The sequence below is a fragment of the Pseudophryne corroboree genome, chromosome 4 (assembly GCF_028390025.1).
Source record: "Pseudophryne corroboree isolate aPseCor3 chromosome 4, aPseCor3.hap2, whole genome shotgun sequence".
NCBI lineage: Eukaryota > Metazoa > Chordata > Amphibia > Anura > Myobatrachidae > Pseudophryne > Pseudophryne corroboree.
The window spans coordinates 164,596,802-164,609,089 of record NC_086447.1 but is presented as its reverse complement, the minus strand read 5'-3'; the positions used below and the strand labels follow the sequence as shown (position 1 = coordinate 164,609,089).

The following is a 12,288-nucleotide window of genomic DNA, read 5'->3' as shown; positions in this document are numbered from 1 at the left end:
CTGGTCTAGAATTTCCAGCTTGAGTGTCCCCGGTAAATGTTACGGTACAGCTTGAGCGCTATTCATATTAGGCCGAATTGAAATATGGCCGATTTGACATAGATGGCTGAGGTCAACTTACACTCCCTCCTTCAGTCAGTATTCTGTGACTGTGGGACAGTGCTCTAGTCTTAGGTGCGAACTGTGTATTCTATATATCTTATACTTTGGGAACACTATCCGGCTGGTGTAAATGTGTTGTGTTTTTGGACTCTTTGCTTCTCGTGCTACTTGTATACCTACAATTGTTTTTTCGGGTTTTGATTTTTATCTGATGCCTGTGGAATCTGTGGCTATGTATTTACTATGTGGCTATTTTATATCAACTCTGTATGCATATCCCTTACTACAGTTTTTCTATGTGTGACTTGGGTGCAATTCTATGCTAGTGTAATATATTACTAACACGTATAAATGAATAATACCTAGGTGCAGCTGGTACCTTCTTTCCAGAGCTGTTTGGGGGGTAATTCCAAGTTGAGCGCAGCAGGACATTTTTTAGCAGTTGGGCAAAACCATGTGCACTGCAGGGGGGGGGGGGGGGGCAGATATAACATTTGCAGAGAGAGTTAGATTTGGGTGGGTTATTTTGTTTCTGTGCAGGGTAAATACTGGCTGCTTTATTTTTACACTGCAATTTAGATTGCAGATTGAACTCACCACACCCAAATCTAACTCTCTCTGCACATGTTATATCTGCCTCCCTTGCAGTGCACATAGTTTTGCCCAATTGCTAACAAACTTACTGCTGCGATCAACTCAGAATTGCCCCCATGGCCCGGTGCCTGCACCAAAGACAGAGAACCCTGGCACTGTGTCAGAGGTCTCTTTTTTATCTTCTGCTCAGCATCAATGCCATATTTAAGGGAAGGGGTCCATGCTAATCTTTTGCACATGGGGCCCCTCGTTTCTTTAAATGACCCAGGGTCTATTATTATGAGAACATGGAAGCAATTTCCAAAGTGCAATCACTGATGTCTGTGGTCATCTCCCTTTCCACTGTAAAACGCCCAAAGAGTTGGGTCAATGTTATTCCATACACCTCTATAGAAACGCATGACAGACATCGTCTTGCTCTAGACATGGGCTAGATATACAAGACTGTTACACATCTAGAACAATGTTTGACTCTGAAAATGTTTCAATTACAATTTTTTTTAAAGAGCAGATATACAACAAGATCAAGCAATGTAAATTTTACTCAGCAATGGCAAAGTGTGCATCCTGTACAGTAGTGGCTCAATTTAGAAGAGAAGTCTAGAAGGCAATTATAACAGAAGATACAACAAAGCCTAGTACTGACCTCTTAAACTAGAAGATGCCATTGACACGTTCTGCATTAAATTATTTCCACATAGACAATAAGACGGTCTTAGAGTAAATCACATGAGCCCAGTGACATTTGTGCTATGATACTCCAGGAGCCATGGTGCACCAACCACCGCAGATGTCTTCGTTGTTTCCGTATCTGTGCTGTGTTGAGTTTCCAATTACAAAGTCTGCTATTATACAGATACAGTTCCATAAAGAAGAGAACTCAACAAAGCCCTCTCTGTATTTCATAGGTCTCAGTCCCTTTTTCTCTCTATGTACAAACACTGAATCCGTAAACTCTGTAATCTGTATTTTTATTTCTTTTACATACAGGACACAAAGGTAGACACATTGTCAGGTTTTCTTCCTGAATCTTTTTAGTTTTTTCCTTTTTTTTTGCCAAAAAATGCAAGCAAAAGAAGAAAAAAATGTTTGTTCTTCCATACAACCTCATCTTCAATATGAAGACAATCAAAACAATAAAAAGAGAAGATTGAAGTGTGCCGACGGCCTCCCTCCCTGATGCAGCAGCAGTGGCAGAAATGAGGATATGTAGGGCATCCATTCATGGGTGAAGCAGGTTCAATATGGCATTCTCCATCTCTTTGCAATTTCAATTAGGATCGAACTGAGCACCGTTATTTACGTTAACCAATAAATGTGATGTTCACAGGCAGGCCCTTCTCAAGCAATGTCCCACCATTGATCAATATCTTATGGTCAACAACATCCAGTTCCTGATGCTTCTCTTGCCTTTACGGATCTGCAATGCCCCGTGTTATGAGAGACAATCAGTGTATTGGCCTTACATTATGGACGGATGGTCCATCGCTGACATTGAAGTGTTACCTTCTCAATTGCAAAGTTCATGTTTCCCCACTGCCCTTACCCTTCCTGTCTCCAAGCACTTCTCTTTCCCACCCCCACCCTCAATGACTCCCTCACCCAGCCCAAAGTCTCATGCTATAGAGGTGGGAGACTGGTTCATTTGGACCCTCATAGATTGAACACAGTTCAGGATTTTTTTCTGGTGTCCAGCTAATGTTATTCCTATCCTCATAAGGTCCCTGAAAAAGAAAAAGAGAACAGTTTAGACATCTATATTGTGACTAGATGGAACATCTGCTAATACTGTCTACAATATAAAGAGTCCACATGTTAATGTATTTAATGTGAAAAGGAAACACACATTACACAAATGGCTTCCTTACCCCTCTATCTAAGACAATCAACGAAAAGAACTGACCCATAAATTATCTAAATTTTATTTTGCACTAAAAAATATTTGTTTACATTGAAATGTTGGTTTATTAGAATGACCCCAACAATAATATTTTACTCCTGACTATAACTCTTCAGTAATTCAATTATACATTGATTTCTCCTGAAAATGAGTTACTCATTTAAATGGGTTGGGTACGGGATACCGACAGTCAGAATGTAGATGGTCAAAATACAGCATCCCAACTTTCAAAATACAGACACATTTCGGTAAGTACTGTATCCATTACCCTCCCCCTAGCCCTAACCTCCCCTCCCATAGCCTAACCCTAACCCTCCCCTCCTGCAGCCTATCCCTAAACCCTCGCCTCCACAACCTAACCCACCCCTCCCACAGCCTAACCTCCCCTTCCACAGCCTAACCTCCCCACCACAGTCTAACCCTAACATTCCCCTCCCGCAGTCTAACCCTCCCCTCCCACAGTCTAATCATAACCCTCCCCTCCTGCAGCCTAACTGTCCCCTCCTACTGTCTAACCCTAACCCCCTTCCCACAGCCTAACTCTAACTCTTCCCTTTCGGAGCCTAACCCTAGCCTCCGCTCCCGCAGCCAAACTATAACCACCCCTCCCGCATCCTAACTCTAACCCTAGCCTCCCGCAGTCTAACCACCTCCCGCAGTCTAACCCTAACATCCCCTCCCGTAGTCTAACCCTCTCCTCCTGCGGTCTAACCCCCCTTCCACAGTCTAATCCGCCCCTCCAACAGCCTAAATCTAACTCTAACCTCCCGCAGCCTAACTTTAACCCTCCCCTCCCGCAGTCTAACCCTAACCCTCCCAAAGCCTAACCCTAACCTCCCCTCCTGCAGCTTAACCTACCCTCCACAGTCTAACCTTTCCCCTCCCCTCCCAGAGTCTAAACATAAACCTCCCATCCCGCAGCCTAACTGTACCCTCCTGCTGTCTAACCCTAACCCCCTTCCCACAGCCTAACTCCAACTCTTCCCTCTCGGAGCCTAACCCTAGCCTCCGCTCCCGCAGCCAAACTATAACCACCCCTCCCGCATCCTAACTCTAACCCTAGCCTCCCGCAGTCTAACCATAACCCTCCCCTCCCGCAATCTAACCCTCCCCTGCCGCAGTCTAACCCTAACATTCCCTCCCGTAGTCTAACCCTCTCCTCCTGCAGTCTAACCCCCCTTCCACAGTCTAATCCTCCCCTCCCACAGCCTAAATCTAACTCTAACCTCCTGCAGCCTAACTTTAACCCTCCCCTCCCAGTCTAACCCGAACCCTCCCACAGCGTAACCCTAACCTCTCCTCCCACAGCTTAACCTCCCCTCCACAGTCTAACCTTTACCCCCCTCCCACAGTCTAACCATAACCCTCCCCTCCCACAGCCTAACTCTCCCCTGCTGCAGACTAATCCTTCCTAACCCTCCCTTTCCTAAACCTAACCCTGACCCTCCCCTCCTGCAGTCTAACCCTAATCCTCCACTCCCTCAGTCTAATCCTCCCCTCCAGCAATCTAACCCTCTCCTCTCACAGTCTAACCCTTCCCTCACGCAATCTAACTGCCCCACGCAGCCTATCCCTAACCTCCCCCAACTCTGCAGCTTAATCCCAACCCTTACCGGCAGAATGTGTCGGGATTCTGACAGTGGGGATACTGCTGTCGGTATTGTGACTGCCGGCATCTTGACCGTCAGGGTGCTGACTACATTCCATTTAAATCCTCTTAAAATAATAAATCAATTCCAGAACAATAGATACACTTTTCTAGGTAGCTCAACTATTTTGCTGTACAACTACTGGGTGATACGTCGCCTCTTGTACTTCATAAAGGGCTCACAAACATAACTTTGGCATTTGGGCAGGATCAGGTTGGCCTGACTTGTGAAAGGGACCTGAACCTGTATCTCATTAAAACCCTACTTATTGAATTGTTTTGAGTCATAGAAAAATAATATACACACGAGTGGAGATGTATCAAACTTTTAAGAAAGCTAAAGTGGAGAGGTTGCCTATAGCAACCATTCACTTTCAAACTATCATTTATCAAACACAGTCTATAAAATGACAGAAGCTGGTAAGTTGCTATGGGCAACTTCTCCACTTTATCTCACGAAGGTGTGATTCTAAAAATGAACTGCAGCATTCTAAAAATTAACTGCAACAGGTTCCTTGGTAGGCACTACAGACTGGCAATCCCTGACATGTTCGGCATCGTCAGGAAATTAGTTCAGCAATAGGTGCCCATGTCTGAGCTATAGATAGACAGACACCATGCATACGTACTCTGGGGTCATCTGGGCAACAAGCTGCAGAGAGGTGAAACCAGAGCTTAGGAAGCTATCTCTGTACTGTCCCATTTTGATAGCACTCAGCCAATCGTCTACTGAGGTAAAGGCTGTGAAATCTGGGATGGAGCGATCAAGCAGCGGCTGGGAAGGCCTATATAAAAAAAGAGCAGTTAGAATAAGGAACAGATCACGACAATATAACTACTTAAAAGAAAAATCCACCTTCAAGTTATAACTATAATAATAAGATTAATCGCAAAGTGCTCAGCAACTGTGTATACATACAGTACACAGAACCGATGCAATAACGAGGAACATGGACCCGAGTGAGTCTAAGGTCATGCAGACTGGCAGTAGAGACGCTGGCGCCATGTTTCTCTTGTACATGATCACAGTGCAAAGCAGATACACTTCCAGAGAATGGGCAAGACACGCCTATGGTTTTGCCCCCACTCCCCGTTTCCTCTCCCAAATGGTCCCTTCCTGTCAATCACTTGGTGTTAAAAATCTCACTGACAGCAGCATTGCCAAGGCACCTGTGCAGTCTGCTAATAATCGCCCAGTTGCGGGAACATCGGCATACCGAGTCGGGCCCCTCCAAAAAACCCAGGCATGGGTAATTAGTGCCTGCTCCCCTTGTTAGGCACCACTGCTTATGGAAGCCAAAGTCCTAGCAAGAGATTATGATTAATAGGCACACATATCATTTCTTATTGCCACAATTAGATATGGCAGTTTACGGGGCCTTATTGACACCAATGATAAGTAGGTATTTACCAGCATGTGCAGTTAGTGAAAGTAGCCCCTAAGCCGAGTCAGTTTCTGATTAGATCTGTGCATGTTTTTAGCTAATACCTTTCTTGTTAATTCAAGTTATATTTTACAGATTGAAGTAAACTACAGATGGAGGGCCGCATGTTGAATTATACAAAAATAAATGAGTACATAATTCTTAAATATATATATATACGGTGGAGTCACATTATTATGATCATCAGGTAATAGCCAGAGTAACCGCTATGTGCAGCACGGACAGCAGCTAGATGGGCTGAACTGTCATGTTAGACACACGTCTGGTAGCCCAGAGATTCATTTTGACAGTGAGCTGCTCCACTGTAGTGCGTCGGTCGGCCCTCATGGACCTTCGTAGTCAAAGTTCACCTATCACATCAATAGCATGTGGTGCTCCGCAGTTTCCACGTCCGTTATTCGCAATGGTGTCATTTGTCCAGTCATGATACACCCTCACCACAGCAACATGCGAACGGTTCACACACTGCGCTATTTCAGAAATACTGCCACCCATGGCCCGAAAGACGACAATCATCTCTTTTGCAACTCTGACAAATTGCCTCTTTTACCCATCACAGCAACAAGTGATATGTGTGCAGACGCTCTATCGCACACCTTATATACTGCAAATATTTTGTTTATTTTATACAGTTATATTATGACGTACAGTTATATTATGTAATAACTACAGGCAGAACTGACTGCAGCAGATATCAATTCATATTACTTTCCATAATCTTGGTGAAGCTCTTTACAGGGGTGTAGTATGGCTGACCGGCGGTCTCCTGACCGCCGGTCAGCTTACCGACGCCGGGATCCCGGCGGGGAGGGGCGAGTGCAGCAAGCCCCTTGCGGGCTCGGTGGCGACCTGCGGTCGCCACGGGTTCTATTCCCACTCTATGGGTGTCATGGACACCCACGAGTGGAAATAGTCCCTGTTGGTCGGCATGCAGACCATCGGGATACTGAGCCGGCGGGATGGTGGAGGAGGTCATGTGACTGTCAGTCAGCAGACCGCCGGACACATGAATACCACCCCTTTACAGCAAGTACATTATAAAAGCCTGGGCCTCTACAGCTATGGTTGGCAGTGCTAACAGATAACACATAAGATGTACAATCCAACCATAAATAATACAATAGAATGAAATACCATGACAACAGAGCTTGCAATAAATGTATGCTTTCATCATTCATTACAGGCACATTGTCTGCCTACATCCAAACGTATCCGCTGACAGTGTACATGTAATATCTCAGGCCAAACTCACACAGCAGGAATGGTGGCCACTGTCTTGAGGCTGGCGGGGTTCCGGATCATCTTGTCCAGAGTATTGACAATCTCCCCAAAGCGCGGCCGGCTGTTTCGATCCTTCTGCCAGCAGTCCAGCATGAGCTGGTGCAGGGCAGCTGGACAGTCCATGGGGGGAGGTAAGCGATAATCCTGCTCGATGGCATTGATGACCTGTATGGGGAGGCAGAGGCACTGAGCAAGCTGCACTTATAGTCCAGATGGCAGTCACATTATAAAACACAAGAGCCTTTAGGAAAGTCAATAGCAAAACAATAAGCCATAAAACAGGCATGTGCTGTTGCATACCAGATCCTGCTTGTGTAAGTGTGTGTTTCTGCAGCAACATATGTGCAGCCCAAAATAGTTCTAAATAGGATCACTTGAATATTAACACTTTTCATGGTATTACCCAAATGCCTTTTTTTAATGTCCCCTTTGTATTTCCATGGATTTCAATATTGTACAAGATAGTTTTAGTTTTCAACAATCCCTCTCCCACTCCTGTAGTACACTACCTATGCCAGATTTTAACACTACAGGTCCCAGCATGCCCAGCCACTGGAATTATACGTAGTTCCCCAGCAGATGTGTATATCTATATCGTACACCTCAATTACCGCATGTGTGGTCAAAACCAAAGTTCACCTCCTTTAATGTACATTACTGGTGTGCTATGCTGGTCAGCTGCTGGTTAGTGGCACTGCCGGCCAGTAAGATGGAGACTGTGGGCACGATTCAGACCTGATCACTGCTGTGCGTTTCGATTATCGAATGACTGTGCATGGGTATACACCGCAATGCGCACGCGCGCCATCAAACAGCCACAGGATGGTGCGAAAATTTCAATTGCACGGGCGTTCGTAAGGTGATTGACAGGAAGAGGCCGTTTGTGGGTGGTAACTGACTGTTTGAAAAATGCAGGTGTTCCCATTGGCGTCAGAAGGGCGGTGCGGCCCGCACCTGGGTGTCACCCGCCGAGGGGTGACACCAAAGTGACGGTTCCTGCTCAGTGACAGGAGCTAGGTGCTGCCCTGTAACACTGCAGTGCAGCAACCCGGCTCCTGTCACTGAGCAGGAGCCGGCACTGCAGCAAGAGCACTCCCTGGGGCAGCCCGCTCCTCCCGAACCCCCGGAGTGATGAAAACGGGGGCGGGATGGCTAGCCACGCCCCATCCCACGAAGCCATGCCCCGTCCTTCAAAGCCACACCGCTTTTTAAACCTGCCGCACCGGGTGTCAAGAGGCAGAGCGACGCCTCTGGGCGTTCCCAGGCGTTTTTAGGGAGGGTGTGTGACGTCATCTCTGGCCCCGATCAGCCTGTTCTCATCACACTGTAGGAGTAAGTCCTGGGCTGCGCGCAGACTGCACACACTGGAAAAACTATTCGATGGTGAGTGAGTTGTGAACGGATTTGCAGCTGTCCGCCGACTAAGGGACATTTTCGCAAGGCGTACACATGCGATCTGGCGAATTTACACTCCCCCTGGGCGGCGACTATCTGACTGCAGGACAGCAGCACAGCGATCAGTTCTGAATTACCCCCTGTGATCTAATGTACACCGATACTGTTACAGCTTGTACATGGCTAGGGACGATTTTTAATTTAAAACTATGGACTTGCGGTCGGAATACTTTCAAAAACAAACAAACAAACATGATGTTCTACAGCAGCGTGACCTCCAGGTAGACAGCCCTGATGTATAACAGTTTAGTGTTCTAAACCCCCCTCCAGTGAGCTACTGTCTTGTGAACTATGGTAATGTCCCAGAGTACTCTATCCTTACCATACTTGCTTTAATTACTGCCTAACACGACTTTCCTCCATTCCCCTCCTATGTGATTACAGCTGCTCGGAGACTGAGGGCAGAGACACAGGCAGGGCTGCGGCAGGTTAATCAAAGCCGCACACTGTTCAGAGCATTGTTCTTCTCTCCCCTTCATTATATCCGCCGCTCACTGCATTACTGTGAGAGCAGAGCATCTCTACCAGCCTGACACATGTTCAAAGATTCTTCAAGTCCAATTACTTCCCAGCGCACTGGCTGCACTTTCCAATTTTCTTGCTTTATGCGGATTCTTTTCTTCTTTTTCAGCCAGATCCATCTGACACAGCAGTAGCTGTAGTGCTCACCCTCCAGTCAGCCCTCCCTTTCTGTCTCAGGCTTTCATTTTTGCAATATTTAAACACAGCACTGAGCAGGAAGAGCTCACCGACATCTCCTCACCTGTGATAAGAGGTTGTATGTAAAGTGCCAGCAGGCACCTGTGACTCATTCTCTGTGTTTATATTGTGTGTGAGAACCGGCCTGGTGTATGTGATCGGCAGATACATGTGTGAGAACCGGCCTGGTGTATGTGATCAGCAGATACATGTGTGAGAACATGCCTGGTGTATGTGATCGGCAGATACATGTGTGAGAACAGGCCTGGTGTATGTGATCAGCAGATACATGTGTGAGAACAGGCCTGGTGTATGTGATCAGCAGATACATGTGTGAGAACAGGCCTGGTGTATGTGATCAGCAGATACATGTGTGAGAACAGGCCTGGTGTATGTGATCGGCAGATACATGTGTGAGAACAGGCCTGGTGTATGTGATCGGCAGATACATGTGTGAGAACAGGCCTGGTGTATGTGATCGTCACATACATGTGTTTAAACAGGCCTGCTGTATGTGATCGGCAGATACATGTGTGAGAACAGGCCTGGTGTATGTGATCGGCAGATACATGTGTGAGAACAGGCCTGGTGTATGTGATCGGCAGATACATGTGTGAGAACATGCCTGGTGTATGTGATCGGCAGATACATGTGTGAGAACAGGCCTGGTGTATGTGATCGGCAGATACATGTGTGAGAACAGGCCTGGTGTATGTGATCGGCAGATACATGTGTGAGAACAGGCCTGGTGTATGTGATCGGCAGATACATGTGTGAGAACATGCCTGGTGTATGTGATCGGCAGATACATGTGTGAGAACAGGCCTGGTGTATGTGATCGGCAGATACATGTGTGAGAACAGGCCTGGTGTATGTGATCGGCAGATACATGTGTGAGAACAGGCCTGGTGTATGTGATCGGCAGATACATGTGTGAGAACATGCCTGGTGTATGTGATCAGCAGATACATGTGTGAGAACAGGCCTGGTGTATGTGATCAGCAGATACATGTGTGAGAACAGGCCTGGTGTATGTGATCAGCAGATACATGTGTGAGAACAGGCCTGGTGTATGTGATCGGCAGATACATGTGTGAGAACAGGCCTGGTGTATGTGATCGTCACATACATGTGTTTAAACAGGCCTGGTGTATGTGATCGGCAGATACATGTGTGAGAACAGGCCTGGTGTATGTGATCGGCAGATACATGTGTGAGAACAGGCCTGGTGTATGTGATCGGCAGATACATGTGTGAGAACATGCCTGGTGTATGTGATCGGCAGATACATGTGTGAGAACAGGCCTGGTGTATGTGATCGGCAGATACATGTGTGAGAACAGGCCTGGTGTATGTGATCGGCAGATACATGTGTGAGAACATGCCTGGTGTATGTGATCGGCAGATACATGTGTGAGAACAGGCCTGGTGTATGTGATCGGCAGATACATGTGTGAGAACATGCCTGGTGTATGTGATCGGCAGATACATGTGTGAGAACAGGCCTGGTGTATGTGATCGGCAGATACATGTGTGAGAACATGCCTGGTGTATGTGATCGGCAGATACATGTGTGAGAACAGGCCTGGTGTATGTGATCGGCAGATACATGTGTGAGAACATGCCTGGTGTATGTGATCGTCAGATACATGTGTGAGAACAGGCCTGGTGTATGTGATCGTCAGATACATGTGTGAGAACAGGCCTGGTGTATGTGATCGGCAGATACATGTGTGAGAACATGCCTGGTGTATGTGATCGTCAGATACATGTGTGAGAACAGGCCTGGTGTATGTGATCGGCAGATACATGTGTGAGAACATGCCTGGTGTATCTGATCGGCAGATACATGTGTAAGAACACACCTGGTTTGATAAGCTGAAGGCTGCATAAGCCTGAGGCAATATAAGCGATCAACTTTTTGTGATTGGTTGTTAAATGACTAAGCAGTTGCTAGGCAGATCAGTTTCCCAGTTGGGTTTTTTCCTATTGGATTAGAGGGTTGTGCATCAGGATGGAGAGGAGGGTCTCAGTTTAGTATATAAGGGGTGGCCATTTTGCCAGACTTCCTCTTGCCTTCAGTTTTGCCCAGGAAGGATAAGTATCACACTGCTTGTCTTTTCTTTGCTATAGATTTGTGAGTTTTAGTTGCCTTCACTGGGCATTATTTAACAGCCTTATCTCTGTTGCTGTGTGCTTTGATTGTGGTGCAGACTGTCCCCTCACCCTCCTGTCATGCCTCGTCCTCGTCGCTCTGCTCCCCCTCCCAGGCGCCTCGTGGAGGCAGGGAGTGCCCTCCGCTCCCGCTCTCCGAGCGTCGCTCCCCAGAGTGGGCTTTCCCCTGCTGCGGACAGGCGGCGGGGGCGGGCAGTTACAGCCCGCTCCCCTGCCGCACGGAGACGGGCGGCCAGCGGCCGCTCGTCACGTGGTTCCGGGGCGCGCGGCTCGGCCGAGCCGCGCACCCCGGCGCTTGCAGCAGGACGGGCCTCTCCCCGCCCTCCAGCTCCGGTCTCTTCCAGTCCCCCTCCGTCCCCCACCAGCAGCCGCATGTCACAGGGCGCGGGTGCGCGCGACCCGGCTGGGCCGCGTGACCCGGCGCTTCCGGCGGCAAGTTCGTTCACTCACCCTCAGCCTGGCACCGCGGACGGCTCCCTTCCTCCACCCTCGCTCGTGGCTCCCGGCGGCGTCCTGGTGGCACAGGACCGCCGCAGCAGAGCTGCGGGGGGGGAGGTGGGGTTTAATGGGCAGAGTGATATGAGCCCAGGGCAGCGGGTAGCGCCTCCCGCTGTCCCTGGGACAGTTCAGGACAGCACACTGCCAAATTACATCAGGGAGGCCAGCGCACCCCTGATGATTGGTGGCGACGCGGGGCCCCTGGTGTCCGGGACGGGGGACGTGGCGCCGGCTGCCGCCACGCCCGCCCCGGCTGCATCAGCATGGCAGGTTTTCCCCCCGGCATCAGAGCCCTGCTTGGGCGCCCCCTGGGCGTCGGCTGCCCCGCCGCCATGGGCGGCGCCCTCGCTTACAGGGTATCAGTCTCCCCACGCCCTCCACGGTCCTTTGCAATGCGGGTCCACGCAGGCGTCCGTATCGACGGCTTATTTTACGCACGGCGGGGCGCTCGCGGTAACAGCTCAGCAAGGCTACGCGGGGAGCCAGTCCTT

General features: G+C 48.5%; 1 protein-coding gene across 3 annotated transcripts in view; it reads right to left on the bottom strand.

Annotated features, from left to right (window-relative positions):
• Positions 1-1,220: 1,220 nt before the first annotated feature.
• The window catches only part of EPHB1 (EPH receptor B1), a 336,049-nt gene continuing 324,981 nt past the window's right edge, over positions 1,221-12,288 (bottom strand). For all 3 annotated transcript variants that reach the window (XM_063915532.1, XM_063915533.1, XM_063915534.1), the window contains 3 exons: positions 6,942-7,135; positions 4,874-5,029; positions 1,221-2,420 (listed from right to left, as the gene is read on the bottom strand). In XM_063915532.1, the coding sequence (XP_063771602.1) occupies positions 2,312-2,420; positions 4,874-5,029; positions 6,942-7,135 (459 nt within the window). In that variant the 3' untranslated portion in view covers positions 1,221-2,311. The remainder of the gene's footprint in view (positions 2,421-4,873; positions 5,030-6,941; positions 7,136-12,288) is intronic.